The sequence below is a fragment of the Phalacrocorax aristotelis genome, chromosome 2, assembly GCF_949628215.1.
Source record: "Phalacrocorax aristotelis chromosome 2, bGulAri2.1, whole genome shotgun sequence".
In the NCBI taxonomy this organism is placed as follows: Eukaryota; Metazoa; Chordata; class Aves; order Suliformes; family Phalacrocoracidae; genus Phalacrocorax; species Phalacrocorax aristotelis.
Window position 1 is genome coordinate 127,525,101 of NC_134277.1, and position 25,889 is coordinate 127,550,989.

At 43.8% G+C, this 25,889-nt stretch overlaps 1 protein-coding gene and 1 long non-coding RNA gene across 2 annotated transcripts in view; both read left to right on the forward strand.

Moving 5' to 3' along the window:
* Window positions 1-8,553, forward strand: part of RAB2A (RAB2A, member RAS oncogene family) — a 45,504-nt gene extending 36,951 nt beyond the window's left edge. Inside the window, exons 8-9 of the mRNA XM_075085090.1 lie at window positions 4,597-4,665; window positions 6,923-8,553. Of these exons, the coding sequence (XP_074941191.1) occupies window positions 4,597-4,665; window positions 6,923-7,018 (165 nt within the window). The 3' untranslated portion in view covers window positions 7,019-8,553. The remainder of the gene's footprint in view (window positions 1-4,596; window positions 4,666-6,922) is intronic.
* Window positions 8,554-15,693: 7,140 nt separating this feature from the next.
* LOC142053441 (uncharacterized) lies at window positions 15,694-24,524 on the forward strand. Its single transcript, XR_012659222.1, has 4 exons — window positions 15,694-16,069; window positions 19,963-20,024; window positions 20,356-20,700; window positions 21,779-24,524. It is a non-coding gene; the product is annotated as an uncharacterized LOC142053441 (long non-coding RNA).
* The last annotated feature ends 1,365 nt before the right edge of the window (window positions 24,525-25,889 follow it).

Here is a 25,889-nt window from a genome sequence, read left to right on the forward strand (position 1 = left end):
TTTGAGCTCTAGTAATGTGCCTCTTCTAAGTTTTTCAGGAGGATTGCGCTTCATCAGGTACAGAGCAACAAATTGTTGTCAAGGTCTGTTTTGTGCCTGTGCACACTAATACGTTGGGGTGCTTTTTGAGGTGTAGAGTCATGATATAGCACCTTCCTACTGCTTGATAGTTAACCCCTCTGTTGCCCCTAGCTCCTAGACTTCTTTCTGAAGGATCATTTAGCTGTAAAAAGTATTGTCTTACTGTGCATAAAACAGCTGCTCAGCACTTGGGGATCTCACTCTATTACACGGCCATCCAGCACCACTCACACACTGGCATGGTCAACGCTGTAGGGGTAAATCTGTTTGTGGTCCATGTTGTTACTGTTTCCAAGTACATTCTTTAATACTAGAGTAATCTGACTATAGTGTATCTTACTGCTTAAAGATAAGACAGGAAATTGGGGAGGAGGAAATTCTAGGTGTTGGCTGACCACAGAGGTGAGGGTCATGCTTTAGCATTTGTGGGATATTTAACCTTTAAGCATTCCTCATTTAATTGTAAGAAAACATTCAGAAAAAATGACTGCCCGGTTTGTATTTCAAAGCATGAAATTTAACTTTAGTACTGCCACCAGATGGCAGCATGTTACATGAGCTGGCAGTGCAAAACCTGATATATTCTGACTTTAAGCAAAGATGAACTTGTAAAATCTGAGCTTTGAAAAGTGTGATTTATTTACAAGTTTTCCTGTTAAGTTCAGCTTGTAGCTAAGCCCTCAAATACTCAGCATGGCATTAGCTTTCTGAGAAAAAGAAGTGATGTTATTGACATCTGCCAAATGAAAACTAAATGTAGCTGCTCTATAACTTGCATGCTGGTGCCTTTAGCTTATTATTACTCCTGCATACAACTTCCATAAGACAGAGGTATCAGGAACTTATTCCCTTAGTTCCTGCATTGTTTTTACCAGGTACAGAATTCATTCTTCCCATTTTTGTCTTAAGGGTGGTAAACTTACATTACTTGTTTGCTTTGTGTGATAAAATGAATGTCAAAGCTGATTTAATTCTATGATGTTCAGTGTTTTTAGGATTAATTTCACTTAAGTGCAGCATCTGTACTGTTTGGTAATTGGGTTTTTGTGGTTCAGGTTGTTTAGGGCAGGACGGGGGGGTTTTGACGTCTTGATTCCCATGTAGCAACATGATCTAGGAAATTCCTCATACAAATCATCTGAAGAGATATTATACTGGTTTACTGGGACTTGAAAAACCTCTGTTAGCTTTGCAGTAGGTGCATGTGTGACACAACAGGCAGATCACATCTTACAAGACTCACTTTCCCACTTGGACACTAATGTAATTTTCCTGCTATTATTTGAGAACCTAGTTATAATATGAACACAATTTAAAAACATGTTATATTAAAAAAAAATCACTGAATAACTTGTACACAATGGTGTTTTTTAATGCTGTGGTACAGATACATTCAGTAGTCTCATGCATAAAAGCATCAGTAATTTATTGTTTAGAAAGAGTAAAGTCCAGAGTTAAACCTTAAATGTAGACATTGTCCTGAAGTTACATTGTTTTAATTTTCATAAAATAGGGTTCAAAATTTTTATATTTAGAAGTCTAACATACTGTTTTTGCAAAAGCCTAACTCCTCCTTCCATGAATAATGGCGATACTGTGTACTAGGGCCTTGCCATCTTTCAGGTGACTGAGTATAAATCCAGATTGAATCTGGTACTGCCACTCCTGGGGTGGTGAAAACAAACCTGGACTGGAGCTGATGTGGGGTGGAAGTGCTCAAGTATCTTCGTATAGTGTTTTAGTAACAGCAGTGTTATGGGAATGTAAGAGTGCAGCCGCAGTAGGCTTGGTAGGCCGCCAGCCGAGTCCATGAGGGCTTACTGGTCGAGGTCTTGTGTCATGTGGAAGTGGCTAAACTGCACCTGGATCCAAGCTGGCGTGTGAAGTGCTACAGCTGTGTGCTTCAGTCCCCTGCACATGGTCTAATAAATCCAAACTGGATTTGAGGGGCAACTGCTCTGTCTTTCTGCATCCATGGCTCAGTTAATCTGCAAATAGGATAAACTGCCCATAAATAATTGAGAGTTTATAGTATACTGCGTGTTCCAGATAAGACTTAGAACGTGCAGTATTAAAAGAGGTTTTTAGAAGTAGTCAATTATACCAAGTTCACCTTCTTGTCCTTGCTAATTGGGGCACTAGCATGCAGTGCCAAAATCTGATACGATGTTCTTAAAGCGAGTAGACTGCTGTTTTCAGTAAAGTTCTCAGGTGGTTATTTTGAGTCCACTCACACTTTGAAGTGTAAGCTAACTTAAAATACATGGATGCAAGGAACAAATGGAAGTCTCAAGGGATGCAAGTCTCTTTTCATGGCTGATTAATAGTAATTTTTCAGAATCCATACCAACTGAAGAAAACATGAGGTATGTTTATTATGTGCTATGTTCTTCTCAAACCACTGTTTTCAAATAGGAATTATTTATATGTGACCCAGTGCAGCCTGGCATCTTGCCATGCAGAATAGCTGTACGTGCTGTTTTAACACTAAGACGTGGTGCACTAGAATCACTGATGGGAATGTGGTAGATTTTGTCTTATCAAGACAAGTAAAATGATAGAACTGAGATCAATGGACTAGTTGGATTTTTCAGATCAACAGTTTCTTCGGCAATATGTTTAAAATAGACTGTACTGAACTCAGTATGTTGGTTGTTTTTTTTTACAGTACATGTGTAATAGCTACACACTGATTGTGTCATTACAACCACACTATGTTTTCCAGGGCATTCCATTTTTTGTGAGGATAGATGCGTTCATGCAGTGATCTGTTCTTGAGTGTATCATCCAGAAGCTATTTTATACTCCGTTGTGTTAGTTTGGAGTTTGTAGCCTGCTAAAATTCTAGTTTTGTTGGTCTAAAGTAATTTTTATAGATCTAATATAATTCTCGTGAAATTAATTCCAAGAGCCTAGGCGTACTTAGCCAGCATCTTCTGGAACTGTTAGCAGTGCCAATTGTTAAGTACTTGTTTACATGAAGTTATCATAACACATTTTTAAGACTTCAAGTTCTGTTTAATGTCCCACTGAAATAGCAAGCAAGCATCCTCACGGATTCCAGCTGTGTGAATATCCAAAGTTTGACTTATACCTTTCAGTAGGCCCGTGTATGAGGCCATTACAATAATTAGTGTGTTATCAGAAATGAAGATAAGTTTGACTTTTTTTCTTACGTTGAAAACTTAAATTTCTGAGGAATTCGAATCAATTCGTAGTTGGCTGAAAGCCAATTTTTCTCCTCAACTCTAACGCATGTTTGAAAAACGAACTTGCTTCCTAAGTGCCTTGTGAATCTGCAATGATTAATTCTTCTCATTATTTTGCTGCAAATTCTCATGACCCTCTGTGATGATTCGATCACCCACTTAGAGTTTATGCATATTCATATCTTTCTGCTCCTGCTGCAGTCGTTCAAGTCTCCTTCACTGGCTGTGGTGTGTGCTTGGTGCAGTAATTGAGCTGCAGTAGATTGATTACTCTGGGGAGCTGTAAGGCCTTTAAAGGTGAAAACATATCAGTCCTGTTAATTAGGAAACAAAGCTCTGGTGGCAAGTTCAGCAGTCAAATGCTTCCAGTGTAGAAATGAGGGAAGGTATGATTTGTTCCTCTCCATGAACCCTGTTTACTTTTTTATATTTGAATTAGATCTGTATTTGCTGTAATAGGCTTGTGCAGAAGATAGCATATCTCATATGATTGCATGCTGTTGGTATTTTAAAACAAAAAGAACTGTATGTTTGATATAGATTGTAATTATTAGCTGCTGTTAATCACCTCTTAAATTATAGATTATTTTAGGCATTACTTGACCTACGAAGTTAAATAAGAGATGAAGAATGGAATCACTGACTGTAAACTTTAACCAAAAATATTTATATCATTCACTTTTTCAGACCTGAATGTCAGTCTTTTCTCTGAATTAAAATAATAGATTTTCAGAAATCATAATAAAACCTGGGGCCTCTCGTTTCTATTATTGATGCCTATTGTCTATTGTGTGCAAGATTAATTAAAGAGAATACGTTGTTCTTAAAATTAGGTGAATATTAAATGATAGCATAAGGTTTCATCCAGCAGACAGCATCCTTACATCATCATTGTAAGTACCCTGTGGTTTTATGTTGCTAAGCGCTCTAATCTAGAGTGGCCTATTACAAAGATATTAAGGGTAGGGGAAACCATCTGCCACACAATCTATCCATAAGGGTCAGAAATAAATAATTTAGAAGTAATTTATATATCTTAAAAACCACTTTTCCCCTGTAATTACTGGACAGCAGATTGTAGAATACAGATGTTATGAAAATGCCACTGTTTTTGTAAACAGCGTGTGATCCATTGCTATCTCAGGGTAGGTTACAGGATGCTGCTGTCATACCTGTTTCTGCTGAGGTCAGGAAGAAAAGTCTTGCTGAAACAACTGCATGTGAGATTGGATTCCAATTAGTGCATCTTATACCAAAGGATATCGCATTCATTGTGTTTGTGGTTTTTTTTTCCCCTCTATTCTAGGCATTTATTAACACTGCAAAGGAGATCTACGAGAAAATCCAGGAAGGCGTTTTTGACATTAATAATGAGGTAACTTTTAGTACTCTGAACACTTTCTGATTGTTTTTTTAAATGTACAAAATTCACCTTCCCTAGAAGGCTGGACAGTAAGATATTTGTCTGTTCCATTTGGGTATACAATTGTCTGGCATTGTGATAAAAATGGATTAAAATAAGTGACCCTATCCATCCATGAAGCATCACAAAATAATATAAATCCCCAAAAGAGAAGAAAATCCACTTTCATCCACTTCTCCATATGGTGTCATCTGTTTTCAAAGATAATTTTCCACTATGTAAATGGGAGACCATGTTGATATGCCAGATGCACTCCATGAGCTGTCCAGTGTAGGGGAGGGATTGCTTTGAGAGTTACATAAAAGACTTTTGAAATGTTCCTGGTTTAGGTGGCTGGATTCTGTGGGGAATAAAAGATTAGCCATTTTGCCTATGCACATTACTGAAATTACAGATTATCGGGGCCTGTCTCTTTGCTTCTTTGGGGTGGGGGTGGGGAGGTGGAGCAGGGAGCACTTTTGTAATGCAAGAACCTAGAAAGACCTATAATGTGTCTCTTGAATTTTGAAATGATTGTGCTGTTGAAAATCTTGAGCAATTAGGAGAGAGGCCATAGAAAAAGCAGATTCAAATTCCGTAGTAGGAAATAGAAATGTTAGGATCGTATAAGTTCTCAGTTAACATTCACATAAAGTCACACCACAAGGTTTAAATTTGACAATGTGGTCAGTCCTTTCTGATGCCCAGGGGTTTTGTTTTTGTTTTGTCCTGCATGTCCAAATGATATTGTTGCTGAGGTTCTTAGCGAAACCACATGTGAAAATCTGCACCACTGCTCTGGTGTGTATCTGTTCTGTGAATAGGTGCATTCTCTGAGTGGGACTGTCAGTCTGACGCCGTCTTAAGCGTGATAGTCCTTGCAGAATTGTTCAAGGTGTAGTGAGGGAATGTGCAGGACTCTTTTAAATAGCTTCACCTCTTTCTGCTTAATGTATTTCAACAAGAGAAAATTTAGACTATTAAAAATAATGCTGTTATGACTTCAGACAGGAAATAATGAGAAACTTCAGTAGCATGCAAAGTATATGCATTAGGGAACTTGTAGCTAAATAAGACTTGAGTAGTAATTCTTCAAATACACGACTTCTGACTGGAAAAATGTGTGTTTGTCTGGTGTTTTGGTGAAAGACGTTTTGAATTCAGTTTAGTGGTGAAAAACGTAAAATTTTCTCCAACACCTTTGCCGAAGTAAATGCACTCGGTAGTGCAATATAAATTGGGCAGTAATCAGAGTGTCTGAAAAAGCATGCTCATTGTATCTGTCGAGTTTCATATAGTAGCTGACTGCTTTACTGTGCCTTATGGAGCTTTGATTGCAATATGCTGTCAAGAGCCAACAGTCCGTGCTATTTATTTGGCTTTACGCCAAGTCTGGCTCCTTGATTCCTCAAGAAGTTGCTATCAGCCCAGAGGGGGCAAAACCAATGAGCCATAGGGCATGCTTTTTATTAAAGAGGAGTCAAAGAGCGAAAAGAAACCACATCAGCTGCTGTCAATACTGAGCTAGTGCCAGAAACCCCAAGGCTACTACTGTTGCAGAACAACTGCCAAGCACTATAAATCTGAGATTTACTGTGACACAAAGTTTCCTTAAGAGCTTAATTTCTGAAGCTACTGTATTACTTTGAGAAAAGTGCTGTATTTTTAGGTAAAATCCACTTGAGGGAGTGAGGGTTAAGATATAAGTGTGATTTTGATGAATGAAAGAGCTACGCTGTGTGTGGGTTCTTGGCAAGTAGCCATGTCTTTCGGGATCATAGAAATTATTGATGACACAGAACACTCGTATGCCCTTAGCCTCTACAGCTGATTCAACACAGAAAGAAATGCTGTCTAGAGAGGAAAAGTTTTATATTAAACTATTAAACTAATGGAGATTTTGGTGAGAGGGGAGAGGTTATGCGTTCCTAGCAAATGCTATGTATTTTTAAAGCTTTATGCCAAGTAGTATTTAAATACAACTCTTGCTCTGTGTTTTTGCATTAGAAGTTTAAGGTACAGGATTTAACACAGGGATAAAGTTTAAATGAGAAGGAAAGCATCTTCGGTGATTAAATCTAAAGGAAGACATGTTGCTAGAAGAAATATATAAACTTTGCTATATTTGTTACACACGCTAAGAGAACTTGCTATATGATCTTCTAAAAAAAGCTTTTCAAGTATATTAGGGTTCTAAAATATTTACACTGTGTATTAAACTTCATTTCAGGCAAATGGCATAAAAATTGGCCCTCAACACGCGGCTACTAACGCAACACTTGCAGGCAATCAGGGAGGACAACAAGCTGGAGGAGGCTGCTGTTGAGCCTGTTTTTACTTTCTAGCTGCCTGGATGGGGCCTACTAACTTGTTTGTTCACCCTTCCCTCCCCCTCCGCCCTGCTCGCCTCCACTTCAATTCAACTGAGACATGAAACTTGTAAGTCAGTTTCCTGTTGCAGAAGAAGACTTTATCCTTCAAATTCTTGTATAACTTTGAATAAATGGTTAATGTTCACTTAAAGACAGATTTTGGAGATTGTATTCATATCTATTTACATTTGATTTCTAAGTCAATTGATGTGATTATTTTTGTTAAATGTTGTCTTGTGCCCTTGACTACGAACTGAATTGTATTAAACACTACAAAGTCATCTGAGTATTTTAATCAGTTTGTGTAGTTAGGTTTCCCAGCTCCTGCGGTTACCTAATGTTTAATATTGTAGAGCTGTCCTCAAGTTTTTTGTCGATTTTCAAGGCTATAAAGAAAAGCGGAAGGACTCTTTTAATTCTGTATTTATCACTTTCTGTATATATAGTTTAATAACCTGCTTGGGTGTACTTGCCAAGCTAGAATTCTTTAATGCATTTGCATAAATTCTATACTACTTAGAGCTTGAAAACTACAGAAGCATTAATAGAAGTTGCTTGGACGCTAAATTTTAAGCCTTTTTGACATTGTTAGCATGTTCATCCTCCCCTGTCATTATCTTGAAGTCCAAGAGAAATGCTTAATGTATATTACTAGAGGCTACAAACGTGATATCTATTTTAATGCCAAGTGTTTGCTGTTTGTCCACAATTTCCACAGCACCTCTTCAGAAATGGATTAGCTGTTTGCCTTAACGAATGCTATAGGTAAAAACAGAGTATGAATGACAAATAGAGGAGGAGTTGATAAATTTAAAATGGCACATTATAAAAATGTTAATCTTAATGGTTTTTTCTTGTTTACCACTTGATTTCTAGGTATATTTTTCATGCAAGGACAGTTTTCCAACCTAAATGTACAGTGGTTGTGTAAAGTTTTCTTTTAGTGACAACTTGTAATCCTAAATATATGGTAAGCATCTTGTCTATTGTGAAGAGGGTGTGAAAATAAAATCTGCCACTTTGGAAATCTTGATGAAATTCAAAACTAGAAATGCTTTGGTACTTATTACGGTGGTGGTCGGGCAGGGGTGAATGTTTTGCCTCAAATGAAAGGGTTGCAACAGTGCTAAACAAAATCCTGTGTTTAAGTGTTTATTTGTTCAAGTACAGAATATTCATGTCACTTTTCCTACGAATAAGGAAACAACTGAGTTTCCACCTCATCCTATTTATATAAATTGCAGATAAAAGGGTGATGCTAATGCTAGGCCATGCTTCATGTATTAAAAAAAGGGGGGGGGGGGGGGGCGTGACTGCAAAACTTTTGTCTTACTGGACCAATACTGACTGCAACACAGCGCTGGGGGACATGGATCCTTGTGTCATCCATTCTTATTGTCAGAACTTCAACATCGGAAGTGAATAAACTTCAGCCTGACGGGTGTAACATAGCAGTGGTTCTGAGATTAAATAAAGTTTAAAAAAAAAACCTGTGGAACCTTTTGTTTGTGTCTGGGGGAAGGGACAACCGATGAGGATTTGCATTAGTTGCCAACCTCAGACCTTTCTTCCACATTCAGGAGCGTTACAAGCAATGCAATGTAACTTTTTCAACTATTTAAATTCTTAAGAGGATACGTCATTTACATACTTTCAGCTATTAACTGTTAATTATATGATCTTTGCATTTATAAAACACAAACATTTCTTGTTTCAGTTGAAGTTTGAAAATGGTGCTGCATGACAGCAAAACTGTAGGACTGAATTGCATTGATGGTGAAGGAAAACAGGCTTGTGGTAACTAGATGCTCACAAGAAGGAATGAACGAACAAGAGCACTTGCTCGAATTAACTGCTTGAAGATTTTTTGGAACTGGCAACACTGCAGAAACTCAGTTGCTTGAGATGGGAGAAAAGCATGCGCTGCTATAGCAGCCTCAGCTACATTACAGACGGGAGTAACTCTCCTAGCTGTAAAAATCGCCCCTGTGAAGGGAGCAGAGGAGGGGAATTTGTATCCTGAGAAGAACAAAAATGCATGCTCTTTTAAGTGGTAATGATTTACAAAGCTAAAGCTTCTGACAGCCGCTCATTTTCTGAAAGCATGGAAGATGTATAGAATTGACCAGAATCTAGGGCTATTACAGCAAAGAGCCACCAGCATTTTTCGGGGGTGGGGTGGGGGTGTAAAGGGCAGGAGGAATGTGCCGTGACTTACTGTAGTCAGGTGTGCATATTGATTTTTTTGGTCCTGGCTTACATGCCAGCCTTAAACTGTGCAAACTTGGTACTTTCAAAGAGGAACTGGAGCAAAACTGAAGTTTCCTTGCATTTTTGCCTGGCTCTTTGTCACAAGCTTTCTGCATGCATATGCCTTTTCTTGCCAGTTAGAAGGCTGTATATTTTAGTGTTGGGTTTTTCTGTTGGGTGGGTTTTTTTGGTTTGGTTTTTTTATGTGTGTCTGGTTTTGTTTGGTTGTTTTTTTTTGAGAAGCCACTGATTCTATTTTATCCTATTAGAGTTTGAAAATTATATAGCACAGAACCTAGCTGCAGGCTTTGCTTCTAGAGCCTGTGCTTTACAAGGTTCTTTCACAGGTTTCAGTTTTACTTGTACATGACTGATAACTTGCCTACCTTTTGTGTTCAATTCCAGTTGCTTTTATTGGTTGCATTTTCATAACCAAAGAATTAAAACATTTCATTATTCCTCAGCAACTTGTACAGCTGTTATATGTAATGTAAGACTACCATTGATACTGAAAAATCGTACCACAGTGCAGTTTCCCTGTACTCCCAGTTTAGCATATGGTAAAAAAACCATAGTTAACTTATAAAAGAGTAAATTTGGAGTGACAAATCCTCTAAGCATGATTTTAAGACTTGTCTCTCTCATTTCTACTTAAAATGAGATGCTCCAGGAACTTTGGCAGTCATTTAAGGAAGATTAACACTGCCCCTCAATCTTGTATCTGTGTGTTTCTGTTGGCTTCAATCATTCTGATTTATTTTTGTGCAAGATCAGACTCAGCTGTGACTTAAGGTAAATGACTGCCAAAACACGGTAAGCTAAAATCATGCGAGGCTGGCTGAAGCCCCTAGCAGGAGGAGAGCGCTCCATTCCCTGCTCCAGGGAGGTCTCCTTTCTGCTGCGGTACACTTTCTGTGACACTTGGTTCACCGTGTTGCTGACTAGTTGAAGAGCCTTCAACTGCAGTATTCATATATTGGTGGGGTTAGAAGGGGCAGATTAGTTTTAGGCTCAATGGCATACATTTAACTTGGGAAAGTTGTTTCTGCCTTAAGAGTTTGCCTGTGACTGTTAGAGCACTAATTCTGTTCTTGGAAAGAAAGGAGAACCTCTTACCGGGCTCTAAGTTACAGTTAAACTGAATCTGAGTGAAAAATGGGTATTAAAAAAACTTAGAAATATTATAAGACTATTTTGGGGCATTAAAGGATTTCTTTAAGTAATCATTTGAAATGAGGGCACCCCAGTGTGCCTGCATTTTTCTCAATGTTGTTACCGGTGGGGTATTGCTTTTGTAAACGCTGAAGCCTGAGATGGTGAGTCCTCTGTATGGTCTACTCTTTTGATGCTACTGATTGTCCTACAGCTTTCTTCTGGGTTTTTTTGTTTGTGGGGCTCCTCCCCACCCCACCTAAATCAAATTTCTCTTGTGTATTACCTCCTTTTTTGTCTTGCCTGTTGTGGTAGTCTTTCATTCAAACTGAGTCCGGCGAGCAAAGTGCTGCTCTCAGTCTTCACTGCTCCACATATGTTACGCCTACGCGTGAGGGAGTTTGCCCAACATGGGGCACTGCTTTGGGGATGGAAGGGTGGGGCAGCGGGAGAGAGGGATGTACTGTCTTGCTGCATGATGCAAAATCACGACGGAAGCATTGCATGGGTCCTGTTACTCGTTACACATACCGCGTGTGCTGTCTTGCATGTGGGGGGGATATAATTTGCCTATTCCTCTTCTACTATTGCATGGGAGGTGGTAGGGGAGAAGAAGGAGGGCTGACAGGTTTTATTTGGATATCGTAATAAATTTGTTTGCTGGTATCATACTTGTGATTTGTATAAACTTAATGTTCCTCCCCTTAGAATCCTGGGTTTTCTTCTGCCATATGACTGCAGTGTGACTTTAACAGTATGCAGTGGTGATTTATTTTAATACGGTACTGAAATCTCCATTTGTAAATAATCCAGGCTGCTGCTGTGTAAGTAGCTGATGAAATGTCTTTACTGGGTCTGCTGCATATGAAAGAAACCACAACATTAGGCAATAAAAACTACTAACAGAATGTTACGAAACCAAGACCATGACAAAAGAGCAGCATGTTGTGGATCTATCATTTTTATTCTTGGGACAGATTTTATTATTTTTGGAACTATTACAAGACTTATGTTAAATATTGTGGATGATAAGAGGAAACAGACTCTTGGCAAACATGGAAAACCAATTACAGTGTATTACCCTATTCCCCTTCCAATAAAGGAGGGGCGGCGCTGAAAGTTTATTCTTTGCTTAGCAGCTGGAGGAGGTGGGGGGAGCGTTCCTGCTTTAGGATTGGCTTGAGGAAGGAGATTGTTGCTGGAGCGGCCTTACCGCGGGGGATCCAAGCTGGAGAAGGCAAAACCAGCATCTCCGCATTCAGTTGTGCCCCAGTCTAAAAATGTATGCTGTCGTCATGGGAGCGCTGATCAAAGAAATCACTAGTCTATACCCTCAGGTACACTGTTCACTTAAAAATAAGTTTTTTAAAAGTTGTGTTTGGTTGCAAACTTCAGTACTGCAACTCTCCCTGTCGTGGTGGTGAGTATTTCCGAAAACTTGTTCTGACAAATAAACTGGAATGCTTATCTGATACTCAGACATGGGATTTAACTGTGTGACGTAGAGGTGAAATAAGGCATAGGGAAAATCTGTTTGGAAGCCTGTTTAGAGGCCAGTCTACTACACTGTCTGTACAGCCATTTAAATTCCTATCCGGAGTTACAGTTCTTGTGAAATTGTCCATGGCAGCATGAATGTTGATGAATCAGTCCATTAATGTTCTCTGTGTTTTCTTCCACTCGCAGCACAGTTACGACCTTCTTTAAAGAGTCAGAGGGATAAATGTTTATATTGGGCAGAATCTTGCTGATGGTTGGGACTAGTGTACATTTGGTGTAAATTATAGCAGGCTCTAATTAGCCTTTCTTACTTAAGCGAAGCCCAGTACCACGTGTCAGACTAACTGAAACTGACTGTTTACTTTTCCTAGAGTTACACACAAAATACTGGAAGGCAAGAAAATCCCTAAGCGAGAGGCCAGCTCAGAAGAGACCAAGGTACAATTCTACCAATTGTCAATTTAACATCATCCAGGTTAAAATAGCCAAGTAAACAGGATGCTCTCAGATTTGTGGCTTGGGAAAACATCTTCAGATGCATGAAACGTTTGAAATAATGCAACTTAGAAAACAGTTAAATAAGAAGGGTACTGAGGAAGGCAAAAACCCATGGGGTTGCTGGCTGTCTCCCATGAAGGCTGTTGGTTTAGGAAGCGCTACCCGGCAGCTGAACGCTGCCACCTACGTCTGGGAAGGCGCTGCTGCTCCTGCTCGAGAAGCGTAGCGCTGGGCTGGCTGTGAGGAAGGAGCTTTTGAGTTTGGGCGCCCTATTGCCAGGTGGGTGTTGGCACTGCTAGGACGGGAGCTGAGGCGGCTTCCAGAATTTGAGGACGTGTATGTGTGCTTTAAGGAGGACAGGTGGGAACAGAACAGCAGTGGAGGGCCTGGGGGAAATTAACTTGTTAAGTGCTGGCTCAAAAAATACCTGTCTGGGATCACTGTATGCAAATGCAGAAAAGCTTTGTCTTGAATGGAGTTGGAAGCAGGTTTTTTTTTTCTATGATATTTTAATTTGTGAGGACCTTACTTGTGGGTTGCTGGTTAGGTTCATGTCAAACGTACTCGAGACAGAGAATACCAGGACAAAAAAGAATTTGTTTCTGGTATCCCTGAGAGCTAACCCAGCACCTCTAAGCAAAGTGTGACTGACATACCTAAACTAACTGGTCACCGACGAAGGTCTGTCAGCATCAGTGGTGTACAAAAATCTCGCGGGCAGGCTGTGCGGATTCTCCTTGCCTCATGTGGTTCAACTCTGATCTCCCAAGTAAAACATTCTTGGACAGTAACTAAAATGCCTGCGGTGCCTCCCACAGCTGTTTCTATGAAGCAGAAATGAAGTTTGTGAAGTAAAATAGCTGCAGTATTGCAATTCTGACTGAGGTGTCTTTCTTTGAAGTTACACGGCTTTATATATAGAAAAGGGCATCATTACCGCTGAAGAAAATCTAGCTTATACAGTTAAGTCACAGCACTGGCCTGCAGGACTGACCACCGTGCACCAGAAATTAATACTTCGGCATTTTCTCTGGATTCCTATCCAGGTCTCAGTCTGTTTTATTTCCAGTCTCCAAAGCTCTGTGTCTTGTTTCTTGTATATTTCTTCACATCTTCTCTTCCTTTTTGTTACTTCTCCCACCTTTTCCTTTCCTAGTTGTTTTGGGGGTGTGTGTCTGTTTGGGGGGAATGATTCAAGGAAAGGAGCAGCATATTTTCAGAAGAATAGGGAACTGTAAGAGCTTTATTAACTGTCACTGGTAAAAAAAGCTTTAGTTTGTCCGCTTTGGACGAAGAGATGTTTCCTTATAACGATGCTACTATATAAATTTAACATATAGGTAGTTGGTCACAGACCCACCTATTTAGCTCTGCTGAGGGTGCGGGAGAGGTACGGGATGTGTGAGGAAGCTGGCCGAGCTGTGCCTGGTGTAGGCGTGCTGCAGAAGGCTGGATAGCCATAGCTGGCAGTACGAACCCTGGGCACGGAGGGCTAGGCTGAAGGTTTGCCTTACTGACAGGCCTGCGGGGAGGCCACTACACCCTCTCTCCTCAGTCATCTGCTGGCAGTAGAAAGGCTTCAGTACAAACACAGAAAAGAAATGTAGTTGCCGGTCAGCAAATTTTTTTGGCTGAACGCAATCTGAGCAGTGGAGGTTTTTTGTTTGTTTTGGGCTTTATTTTGAAGGTGTACGTAACTTTATTCCGTCCTACTGGCTTTCCAGTTTAATGCAGTTGCTATGCAAGGTGCAAAGCAGTTCTTCAATGTCAGATGAGCTCTTAAGTTCTAAAGTTAGTGTTGCCCATCAAATGCAAAGAGGATCCATTTAGGGTTGCAGTAAAGGAAAAGCTGCTACTGAAACTATTGCCTCGTGAGCCAAGGAAGAAGCGTGCTTGCTGCAGGAAGGTGGAGACCTCTCTTGTTATCTGGGTGCTGGGAGCCAGTCGGTTAGAGCTGTCTCTTCCTGCTCCACAAGGACCTAGGCTCTCTTTGAGGTATGCAAAGCAGCAATGCGATACTCCCCAGGCTTATCAGCCGCTATCAGCTGGATCTGCTGTTTGCTCCAGACTCCACCTTTGCTTGGAAAGCGCTTGCAATTTCATGAGGTAATTCTTCCTCCCAGCGCTGTGGCTTGTTACGACGACCATGTGCTCCTGACTACCATAAGCCAGGACAGAAAATGAAAAAAAAGCCTACCCCAATATCCACGTGCCTAACTTCCCCTTTCTCCCTGCCGCTGGGGAAGGCTGTTGTGCTTCACACACTTTCACCTTTGCCAGTGTGACAGCAGTCAATGCGGTGGGGATGGCGGGAGGCCAGAACACCGCAGCCCAAGCTGAGCTATCCGCCCGCCACCCTGGTGCACCGGGGCTTGCCCACTCCGCAGCCGAGGCCGGTGCAGCCGCAGGCGTGAGGTAAAAACCTGTTCGGTTGGGGCTGAGGCCTCCGTGGTTGCTCTGGGGCTGATGTAAAACTGCGTTGTTTGGGTTTAGCTCGGACTGATTAGGAACAGGCCCAGACTAACGTACCATAAATACCTATTAAACCGAAATAAATAAGCCCCCACGTAGACTTAAGTTAAACGGGTGCGGGAGCGGCGGCAGGCCCCGCATGCGGCTGCCGGCCCCGCATGCGGCTGCCCCAACGGAGTCCGGCCCTGATGGGGCGTCCCGCCGGGTCTCGGCAAGGGGCCCCCGAGGCCCTCCCGCCCGGCCGCGACGGGCTGGGGCAGCCGGGCCGGGTCGCTTCCCCGCGCCGGGAGCGGAGGGCACAGGCCAGCACCCACCACGCTCCACTCCGCGGCGGTACCGGTATGGGGGAAAAGGTGCTGCTGGAGGGAGGGGGGCGGGACGCGATTGAGGGGGCGGCGCTTGTCATTGGCCGGCGGCCGTGCCCAATCAGCGCGGCCGTGCCGCCACCGTCAGGGGAAGGAAAGCCCGGCCGCGGTGACGTCGGGCGGAGTCGGGGGGGAGGGGCGGCCGCCCCCGCGACCGTAGCGGCGGGAGGGGTTGGGCGGGGCGGGGGTTCCCCGGGGGGGGAGGGGCGGGCCGTACCGGGCCGGTGCCTCCCTCGCAGCCCTGGGGGGGATGGGGAGTGGCCCGGGAGCTGAGCGCGGCCGTCGCCACGGCAACCTCGGGCCCGCGGGGGGAGGGGCTGCAATTTACACCACCCCACCCCCCACGCGGATCCCCCGTCCCCGGCTGCTGGCCGGTCCCCGCCGCCCCAAGGGGCCGCTCCGAGCAGCGCGGGCGCGTGGGCACCGGCGCGCTGGGCCGCGGCCCTGTGAGGGGGTGACCCGGGGCGGCTGGCTGGCGGTGACCCTCGGCTGGGGCCGGGGCGGGATCTTCGGGACCCCTTCCCCGATCTGCTCCCGGATCCCCCCGAGGCGCTGCGTCGGCCTGTGCCCGCGGCGCCCGCACAAGCCTGGCTGGGCGTCCCGCGGCGGTTTCTGTGACAGGTAGCGGTAGCTCGAAGGAACGGCCCGAGGTTTCGGGCCTGGTTAAGCCGACCCCGCCGGGAGGCGACGCGTGGCTCGCGCCTCCAAGGGCGCTGCGCAGGAGCGCGCCCAAAGCTCAGGCCGGCAAAGAAGGTTGACCCTTAAAAGGTGAGATTTCCTGCTGGAGCCCGAGCGCCGACAGGCGTGAGGCGCCCGCTCCGAACCGAGAGGAAGGGGCGCGAAGTGAGGTCAGCGCTTTGTACACGGCGCCCGATCCCCTGGCGTTACAACAGCCGCGGCAGCTGGTGGCACATTGAAGCCAGGCCGCTTCTTCAGACCATCCCGGGGGACTTTCCTTGCTGCTGCATTTGCCTGTTCCAACGAACGCTTGCTGCACGCAGCCTCGCTGGCGGTGTGCGTTCTCCCCTTGCTGCGTCAGCGTGGAGCCACGCGGCTCTGTGAGTGCAAGGAGACGTGGGAGGGCTGTGTGAGGAGTGACTTCAGCAGTAAAACTATTCCCTGCAACCTGGTGCAGGGTTTCTTGTGGTCACTGCAAGGGCAGCCCAGCCTGCGGCTCCCCCTTCCTTCCCCCGCAGAAGCTGCCTGGAGCCCGTCCCAGAGTCCCTCCTCTGACCCAGCTCCAGCTGAAGCCTTGCCGGCCTGGCTGGTGTATCAAGCCAGCTCTGCGACTGGCTATTTACAGTGAAGACACAACATAGCTATTCTGCTTAGAAAAATAATAGGAAAGTTGAGGGGTTTAACTTCTCTCACTGCATTTTACTATTTATAATGCTATCCCCGAAATAATTTCAACTTATTACATTGAAAAGTTACCACAGTGGAGGAAGAACGCTTTATTTCACTTTATTTTTGTACTTGGCAAAATGAAGGTGAAAAAAGAAGCAGTGAGGTAAATATTTTGATCTTTAATTGGTTAGACAATTGAACTTTGATGCCTGTAAATTTTTTTCACAGCATTAGCAACAAGTAAACATTTTTACTCTCACCTATTTTACTTGTGAATGCAGCAACAATCTCTCTGGGTTTTATCTCTCTGCACATGCCTTCTGTACTGATAAAGGCGTTAATTTTAGTATGATCAAGACTGGCCTCATCTAGAGGAAAAAAAAAAAACCATAGAGAAAACGGGAATTCCCCATAAAGTCAACTTTTTGTTAATTAAAGTCTTCTGTGGATGATTCCTTACTAAATACGATGCTTTGACAGTAAAGTTTCATCTTACAGAGATAAAATACCCGTTTCTTATTGCTCTAAATCTTAACACCCAGGGACGTGCTTAGAAGTTGGCAGTGGGCATAGTCGGTATTTGCCTGGACGGCTCCTTCAGTTTTAATTTGCTTTTTGGACGGGTAGAGCCCACCACAGGCATGCCTGGACGTTTGGCCCTTCTGAGCAGTTTGTCATTGAGGAGGCAGATAACTAAACTGCAAACTCAAAGCAAAACCGTTTCAACGCTCACAGATGAACACCTCTTCTCCTTTTTTCTGACCTCCTGGTGTCCCTAGTTTAGGTGGGTTTAAATAAATGGAGAAATGCATTGCAATGCGTACCTTTAGGTACACACTAATAGTATGTATACACCGAAATCTATTTAATAGAAAGACAAGCAGCATCTGAAAAGCACATAAGCCTAATTGATTCCAGACACAACTGGCCTGGGTTTTGTTTCCTCTTATTCCAACTTTCTGACCTTGTAAAAATTATCTTGATTGTGTTATACTAAAACAAGGCCATGATCTGGCAAAACCACCACGTGTGCTAGTGCTGAGGGGTACTGAGTAAAGCGCTGTGTATGGAACAAATGTCGACAACATTAGGCCCCAAGTTCGTTTGTTTGTTTTCCTTTGCTTATATCTAATCATGGTGAAGCAATAGTCTCACTTCTGCTAAAAGCTGAATCTGGGTTTTCGTTTTTAAAGGGGGTGAAAAATGTGTAGTAAAACTTATGATTTGAGGTGAGTGATAGGCTTAAAATTCTTACAGCATTTAAAGCCATGGGGATTTTATGGCATTTAGACTAGGGGAAAGAACAGTGAGGGTTTAAAAATGTGTATCGCCTGTAATTTTTTCAGTACTTTTGTGTGTGTGTGTGTGTGTGGTTTTTTTTTTTTGGTAGACTGTTTCTAGGGATTGGTAGGAAAGTTGAAGGACCTAGTAGTGGCTTTGATGATAACCCTTCCGATACCGTTGTGCCTTTGTATAAATATGTAAAAAAGACCTAGGACAGCATAAAGCATTAGATGTGGTGCTGTCTTTGGCGCTGGAGAACTTTGAAGTATAATTATATTTTCTGCTTGACAAAAATCTGAAGCCCAGGTACACTGATCCTTTTATTGCAACAACTGCTGCTGCTTCTGTGTTTGGGAATCTGCGGCTTGCTAGCCTTAAACCTCTGTGAAGAGTTGTGACAGAAAAATGTCTTTCCAGCGCATTGAACTGAACAGATGATCCCTCTCGTTATTCCTCTGAAGGCTCTCCTGGTTTTTTTTTTCCTCAGGATCAAGAATAAACCATGTATTTGTGCTTTTGTCAGCAGGGCTCCCACGGGGCAATCCTTGTAAGCACTGGGATTGCCTTTTTGGTAGTGAGGAGGCTTATAAAAAGCAGCTCCAGGTGGAAGTGGCCTTTTCCTGCTCCTCCCTCCATCCTGCTGCAATTCCCTTTCATCCAGGCCCTGGGAACTACCTGCCTTTCAGACTAACCTACAAATGTAGGAGGGTTTTGGTCACTTGGCCAAAGTATTAAGATATCTACCTTTTACTTACATTGTTTCATTGACATGTAAATGTTTTGGGGAGCTTCCTTATATATAATTTAGCCCATCAACTTACAGTGGTCATGCAACAGCAAATGTAACTTAAATTTTTTAAGCTTTTATATGTCATGAAACTTGGTTTCTAAGAAGTTGGCACGAATAAGGCTGCCACCTTGTTTGGGCTTTTTAGCTCCCTTGCCAGCCTTCCTTGTTTCCCTACAGAATGCAAGGTGGCCATGGTGTACTGTAGATAATTTATTGAACACAAAAACCTGACAGCGTACGCAGTGTTCTGACCCAAACGTCAGGTTGGTAACCTACTACACCAAAGATTAAACAGTAAATATCAGTGCTACTGTATCTGTTGTCTTTATCTTCTAGCAACTGTTTTACATCTTTTCTGTGAAGCTGTAGAAGAGGGTGAAGTAAAATCCTGCCAGTTTAGAAGCAGTGATATCTGGGATACCACTTGATCTGTGATCTTGATAGCAGTGGTCTGTGCTCTCAGTGCAAAAAAACCAGCATGTTCTGGCTTGCGTTTTTTAAGAGTGAAAAGAGTTGGTCCATAGCTTAAAAGTTGCACCGTTCAGTGCAGCCGTTCTTAGTGTGCGGCCTGCGAAGTGTTACCTGTGGGGTTACAGATGCAGCGCACATCCTCTCCCTCCTCTGCCACCACAAGGTGAAGACATGAGGTCTTCCTGCCTTAACTGAAATAAGCAGGTCCCGTCCATCTGCCAAGAATGTACAATAAATATAATGATCGTGTAAGTTGATTGTGATATCCAAAGTATAAACAAACTTGGGCATCGAAAAGGTGAGTTTCTGGCAGGTTTCCAGGGGAGCTGCCTCAGCGCTGCAGAGCTGAAGTGTTCCTCTTTAAGGGTAAGGCAAATTTTTTAGCTATTTACACAGGACAGAAGCAGAAAAGGTGTAGAATGGAGGGGTACGAAATGAGGTGTCTGCTGCTGCTGGTGGTGGTGCTTTTAACACTGACCTGTGGCTCTAGATGTATTCCTTCACCATTGGCACTCAGCGGTATTGAACACCTCTACTTCCACATCAGTGCGAATGACAATACGCATCTCGTGGAATCAGATCTAACGTTTCTCCTGTGAAATATGTGAAGTGAGGTGTTCCTCTATCTGTAAGCTGGTATTATCAGAGTATGTTTTGTTAAATTCAGTTTACACGTAATATTTGTAAGATTCAATTAACAGTGCGTTGTTTTAAATACTTTGATGATCAAACTCTTCTTAGCCAGGCAATTGTTTTTTTTTTCTTGCAGTGGAGTGCTGTGCAAGGGAGGCGTGTTTGTCTGGATTGTGAGAAACTGTGAAGATCGTACAAGTAAGTTTAAGCCTTTACATGTTTGCTGAATGTACTTTTTGAACAACCCAGGACCCACAGTACAGTGCCAATGCAGGCTACGGTGTGAGCATGTTATCCTTTTCCTCCATATTATCCTGTTTCCATACAGTATTGATTCATATTTGGTTTTAGCCCATCTCTTCCAGTGTTCTGTGCCAATGAAATGAAGAGCACAGCGGACAACTTTGCTATTCTGTCCTGGCAGAAATCTGATAAGCTTTAAACTTGACTGTATGTGAGACTATTTTCTGGGGTGGGTCTGAAATAGTGAAAGGAACAATTTATTTTACTTTTTCTCCTCTCTGTAAAGGTACAGTGTTATGGATGTCCCTATATCCTTCTGAAACTAAATTTTCGACACTTGCCCTTCTGGAGAGAGGGAGGAAAAGACAGAGAGGGAGGAGAGAGGCAGAAAAGATGTCACCAATTACTCTGCTGTAAGGCACCGAGACACTACTGTGGTAAATGTGGCGTAAGAAAACACGAAGAATATGGACTGATGCAATGCAGATGTATGCAGAATAAGAAATGTCTCAATTACACCAAGCCGGGAGGATGGAGACTGCTATGGATGATCAGCTCAGAAATCAAAATGAACTTAAATGCAGAAGTGAAATTCAATTAAAACAATCTTCAATTTCTTGCAGAAATCAAGGTAGGTGGTTATCGGGTTTGTAGAGAATCACTAACAAAATAGAGAGGGACAATGCAACACTTTTGCAAAATGCAGTGCTCTCTTAGGATTTATCAATAGGTGGCATATGTAAGTCATAGAGAAAGATGTAAAGATGACTCCACTAAGTGCTGGTAAGTGCCTCAACTGCAGCATTGCCTTCGGTTTCATGTTCTATGCTGAAAAATAAAGTGCAGGATGGGGCAAGAAAAAATAAGAGTAGAATATAAAAGGAAACGGTGAAGGAAGGGAGGATCCTGAGCCTGAAATATAATATTTAGAGGGAATTGGATAAATTTTCCAGTGTGTAAAAGGTTAAAAGAGGTTTGATCAACTGTTTTTAGATTCTGGGGGAAAAGATGGGATAAATCAGATCTGTACAGAGTGAAGATGCCTCGCACTGGATATTAGGAGTGTGGGAGGATGATTTAAACTGGATATTAGGAGTGGGGGGAGAAGCAACAACAACTTTTAAATCGTTACAGTGAAATTCCAGAACAAGCTACTTAGGAAGCTGGGGTATCTGCTCACGGAGGGTTTCTAAGAACAGGTTAGACAAACATCTGTTGGGGATTGGGGCTACTTTACCCTGTCTTTGTGCGGCCGGGGGGGACACCAGATGGTCTTTTCAGATCCCTCCCAGTCCCCTTCCTAGACGTTTACCAAGCAGGGAGGGGAGTGGACTTCAGCTTAATGAGAAAACAGTATCATCCTATTAGTTCATCCTCTTTCAGAATAGAAAAGGGATCGGAGAGAAACCACATCAAACTTAACTATATAAGTAAATGGGGTCGGGGGTTTAATTGTTGTTGACTTGCAATTTTATGAAGCGTTTACCAAAAAATACATGGAAAAGTCATAAAACTTAAGACATTTAAGGCGTTACCTACTGCATTTGTTTCTTTAAACTGTTACAATTTTAAACGCATCTTTTTCTCGATGAATGTAAGTAGCAAAAAACCAAGTTTATAAGTGTTTTTCAAGGCTATTATAAATGTGTGTTTGGCCGTGGGTTTTAAATTGCCTCACATTTTAAAACAAGTAACAACTACACACGTAGGTATTCTGACTGTACCCGAGAATGTCGCACCTGGGTGCTCTTCGTGTGTGCGAACCCAGGAAATAATCATGACAGATCACTCTTGCTCGCCAGTCCACAGAAGGAACAAGTTATTCAGTACCTGCTCTGCAAAATCTATCTTGAAGGAAAGCTGAATGGAAACGTGAAAGTCAGTGCCTCGCCTCCTCGGCAGGTGAACTCTGTGACTGCAGTGGCGTTTCCCTCCCTCCCTTCCTCCCTGCCTCCCCCGGGCTGCGCGTTGGGAAGTTCCGGTAAAATATAGCTGCTGTGGAAAGTCCTGCTCATGGTGAGGAGACGTGACCTCTCGGCAAGTCAGATCCAATTTTACAGGCGGCTCTGAGTCAGGGTGGAGCCCGAGAACTGAACTTTGTATGTAAGAAGGAAGTGATGGTGGTGGCAGCTTGTGTTGCTGAGCAGATGAGTTGCTGTATTTTTATGTCAGCTGATAGTTTCATCGGGTGCGTGACTTCACTCTTAGATATGATGCCTTCCATTTATTAAGGACAAAGGTCAGCAATTGTCAGCACCATGATAGCTGTGTCTCTCCATATAAGAAGAGGCATGTTCTGCTGAGCTGTCAAAGATGGAAATGGGGGTCCTTAATGCTGCTTCTGCACGGTGAAAACAAAACCCACCGTGAAACTGTTGGTTTATGTCATGGTCCAAGCGCAAACGTCCTCAGGAGTAGGTCAGTTCCCCAGTGTTGCCTCATTTTTATAAGAGCTCACTACTGTTCCTGATTAAAGAGGTGGGCTGTCTGACTGAGCGTCTTGTCTCCAGTCATGATGGGAATGGGGGGGCTGAGGCGAGCAGTTGGGCACTGGCCTGTTAGATCAGTATTTAGAGGGAAGGCTGAGCGATCCTGCCTCTTGCTTCAGTACACTACACAGTGAGGCTGTTTGTGATTGCGAAGGAGAGTGATCTGTGTGTCCCCTCCACGCCGCTGGCACTCCAGTGGGTGCTGCCCTCCAGCTGTCCGGGTTGTCATGGGTAAGGGGCAGCCCCCAGGGAGCGTTTCTGAGAGACGTGAGCGGGAGAGCGCAGGCAGGTTTGGGGCAGCTGTGCACAACTGTGCATGCACCCACGCAGCCCGCAGTCACGGTGTGCTGTCTCAGATGGCATTTCCACCTATTCCCCCCTTAAAGTCTTTGGTTGTGTCCTTAAGTTAGCTGTGAGAGAGCTATATGTTGTTATCCTTGTTCAGAGAGATGTTACTGTATCAGAAAACGTCCACAGAAAAGAATTAATTTTGTGAGTAGTGTTAATTCTCCTTGTCGCTGTTGGTTTCCCGAGGGTGAGGCAGCGGGGGATGCTGACGTCCTTCAGAGAGCTTTGCCCCTATAAGACCTGGCAGGTGAGTGGCGTGTGGACGTGAGCTCCCGGAGCTTGCTGCCCCTCTGCTTTTCTGCTTCAGTTCTTCAGTTAAGGAGTTCCCTGCCACAAAAGTGGCTGTTTGGGCCAGTTCCAGCTTTTGTCACTCCCGCTGGCTTGAGTTTCAAAAAAAAGAAAAAAAAAGTCAACGCACACAACTGCCTACCCTGGCTTGCCCTCTGCTCCCTTAGCTTGCTGGTGCCACAGGGTGGCTCCTTGCAGCGCTTGTATTCCTGATGCTTTTAGCTTTTCAGCTGAAGTCGTGAAGGTTGTTCTTTCTGATACAAGTCTACTGCTTCCTGGTCCTGACCAAAATGCACATGCTGTCAGTATTTCAGCACACTGTACATTGGTGAACAATTTCTTCTAAAAAAGGAGTATTGGTTTAGCGTATGGCACATGGTTACCGTCTGCGCCCCTTTTGGCCACCTCACCTTCTCAGTCTGGTGTGCTTCCATTGCTGCCTAATTTTTGAGAAACTTTGAGTAAAACTTTCACTTGTGAAAGAAAAAGAAACCATTTGTCTTTTTTCACTTCATTTGGCTGAAACAACGTTCAGAGATGAATAAAACGTGAGTATGTGTCAGGGTAGTGTGATTTCGGAGCCACTTCCCACCAGTTCGGGGAGAAAACATGATGCCTTAGTTTGTTTGAGGCCATGGACCGGAGTGCCTGAAAGGCAGCTACTCCAAGCACAGGCTTGGGCTCCTGGTACAGCTTCACATCCCTCCTTGCACAAAGAGAAGTAGAAGAAAGGAAAGGCTATGAGATGAGAAGGTGTTGGGGTTTGGGTACACCATTACAGAATTTCCGGGGGAGCTGCGAGTTCCTTCATCAAAGCAAGAAAAGCCTTTTGGAAGAAGCCAGCCGGAGGGTCTGGCAGAAGCACAAGTGCTGTCTCTTGGGACCGATGCAGGGCTTGGACCGTCGCCATGCTGAGCGGGTGGTGAGGAAACGGAGGAACCCAGCGGAGCTTTTCTCGGGCAGGGTGGGTTGCTCTGAGCTCGCTGTGCAACAGTCCTCGGCGTTAGCAGCTTTCAAACATGCCAGACACGTGGACGGGGTTGTCAGAAATGAGGCACAGACTGCCGGGGCCCTGCGGCCCGATGGGCTACCTGCACACGGCTTGTGTGGGGACTCGGCATCGAGAGGTGTCATCAGCTGCCTTCGGAAGGGACAGCAGCTAGACCTTAAGATCACATTTTGCTATACCTGCCTTTTAAAACAGATGCTGGTTATTCAAAGTCTGCTGAATAAATAACCTTCCCTTGTATTTTCATGTGATACTAGATAATTTGCATTTTGTAATACTGCTGTTTTAAAACAGATGTAAATGCCGCTTGGCAACCTCTGCGCTGTGCTTCTTGTGGAGTGCATTAACTTATCTCTGCGTAATTATGCCTGTCGCACACAGTGACTTGCTCAGCTTCGTACAAACTATCCCCACCTTGAAACTTCACCTGGCTAGGCAAAGTGTAGCAATTGGTTCGGGTTTTGTTGGTGCGCGTACCCCTGCTCCGCAACTGCTGTCAAAATTCTCAGCCGTTCATGCAAATTCTTTCTAATCTGTGAGCCAAATGGCTGCCTGCATCAGATGGATCGCTGTGTCCCAACAGCGTACAAAGGGTTGGGCGGCTACCAGTGAATTTTCATCCCTGTCATCTCTTGGATATTTTAATAAGCTGTTACCAATAAGGTTAATCACGAAGGCTGCCATGCTGCCGTTCCCTCACTCCTGCGGAGCTGCAAAGTGCTTGTTGATAACTCTGGGAGTTACGACCTTCTCCTTAGGGACTGGTTGAAGCACGAGTTAAGGTTTCAAAACTTCTTCCTCCGTAGCAGCCACGCAATGATGTATTTCATCCATGTCTGGTACCACCCTGGGGTATGCATGTGTGCGAACCAGTGCCGCACCAGGGCCGTGTCCCACTTCGGGGTGGTGAAACCCCTCCCGCGCTTTTCCCTGCCCTCCCTTTCCTGTCGCTGCTGAGGAGTTGGAGAGCGGCCGCAGTCCTCCCTGTTCTCTGAAAGTGCCGTTTGCGGATTCTGTTTCTTCTAGCATTGGAAAACGTTGGAAGACTCCCTTCACATTTTTATTACCCGAGTCGTAAGCCAGCTGATTTCGTAGGCCATGGCCTGAGGATGATTTACGGGACCCAGGGAGCTGGTTCGGTGCCTTCAGCAGGAGGCGTGCGCTGGAGACCGGGGCGGGATTTTTTTCCTTGGAACAAACATTTAACCAAGTACCTACACGTGTCCCCCCTCCTTGCTGGTGCCATGCTGATACACTTCTTTTTTTAAAGAAACGCTGCATTTCTTTGATTGCCTTACGCTGTCACCACGATATTCTTTAAATGCTTTTCATGCTCGGAAGCTTTGCAATCTGATTTCTGCTCAACAAGAAACTGAAACAAGTTTCTAGGGGGAGCAGCGAGGCTGCTGGCAGTTGGTCTCAGAATGAGTTTCTCCTGCCCCTAAATCTTGGAGAACTTAAATCTTTGAAAGCAAGGGGAGTTCCAGGCGAGTTTACGCTACGCCAGGGTGCTCGGCTGCCAGACCAGGGGCGCAGTTAAATGATAGATGCAGAAAACAGACTTGTGGGTATTTCTAGGCTGTTTACTCTCTGGTCTGTCAACAGACTGCAAGAGAAAACTGAAACCGATTACATTTAGTAACTTGGGAGGATACCTCGGTGTAGTCGTTGGTTTTCTTTTTCTTT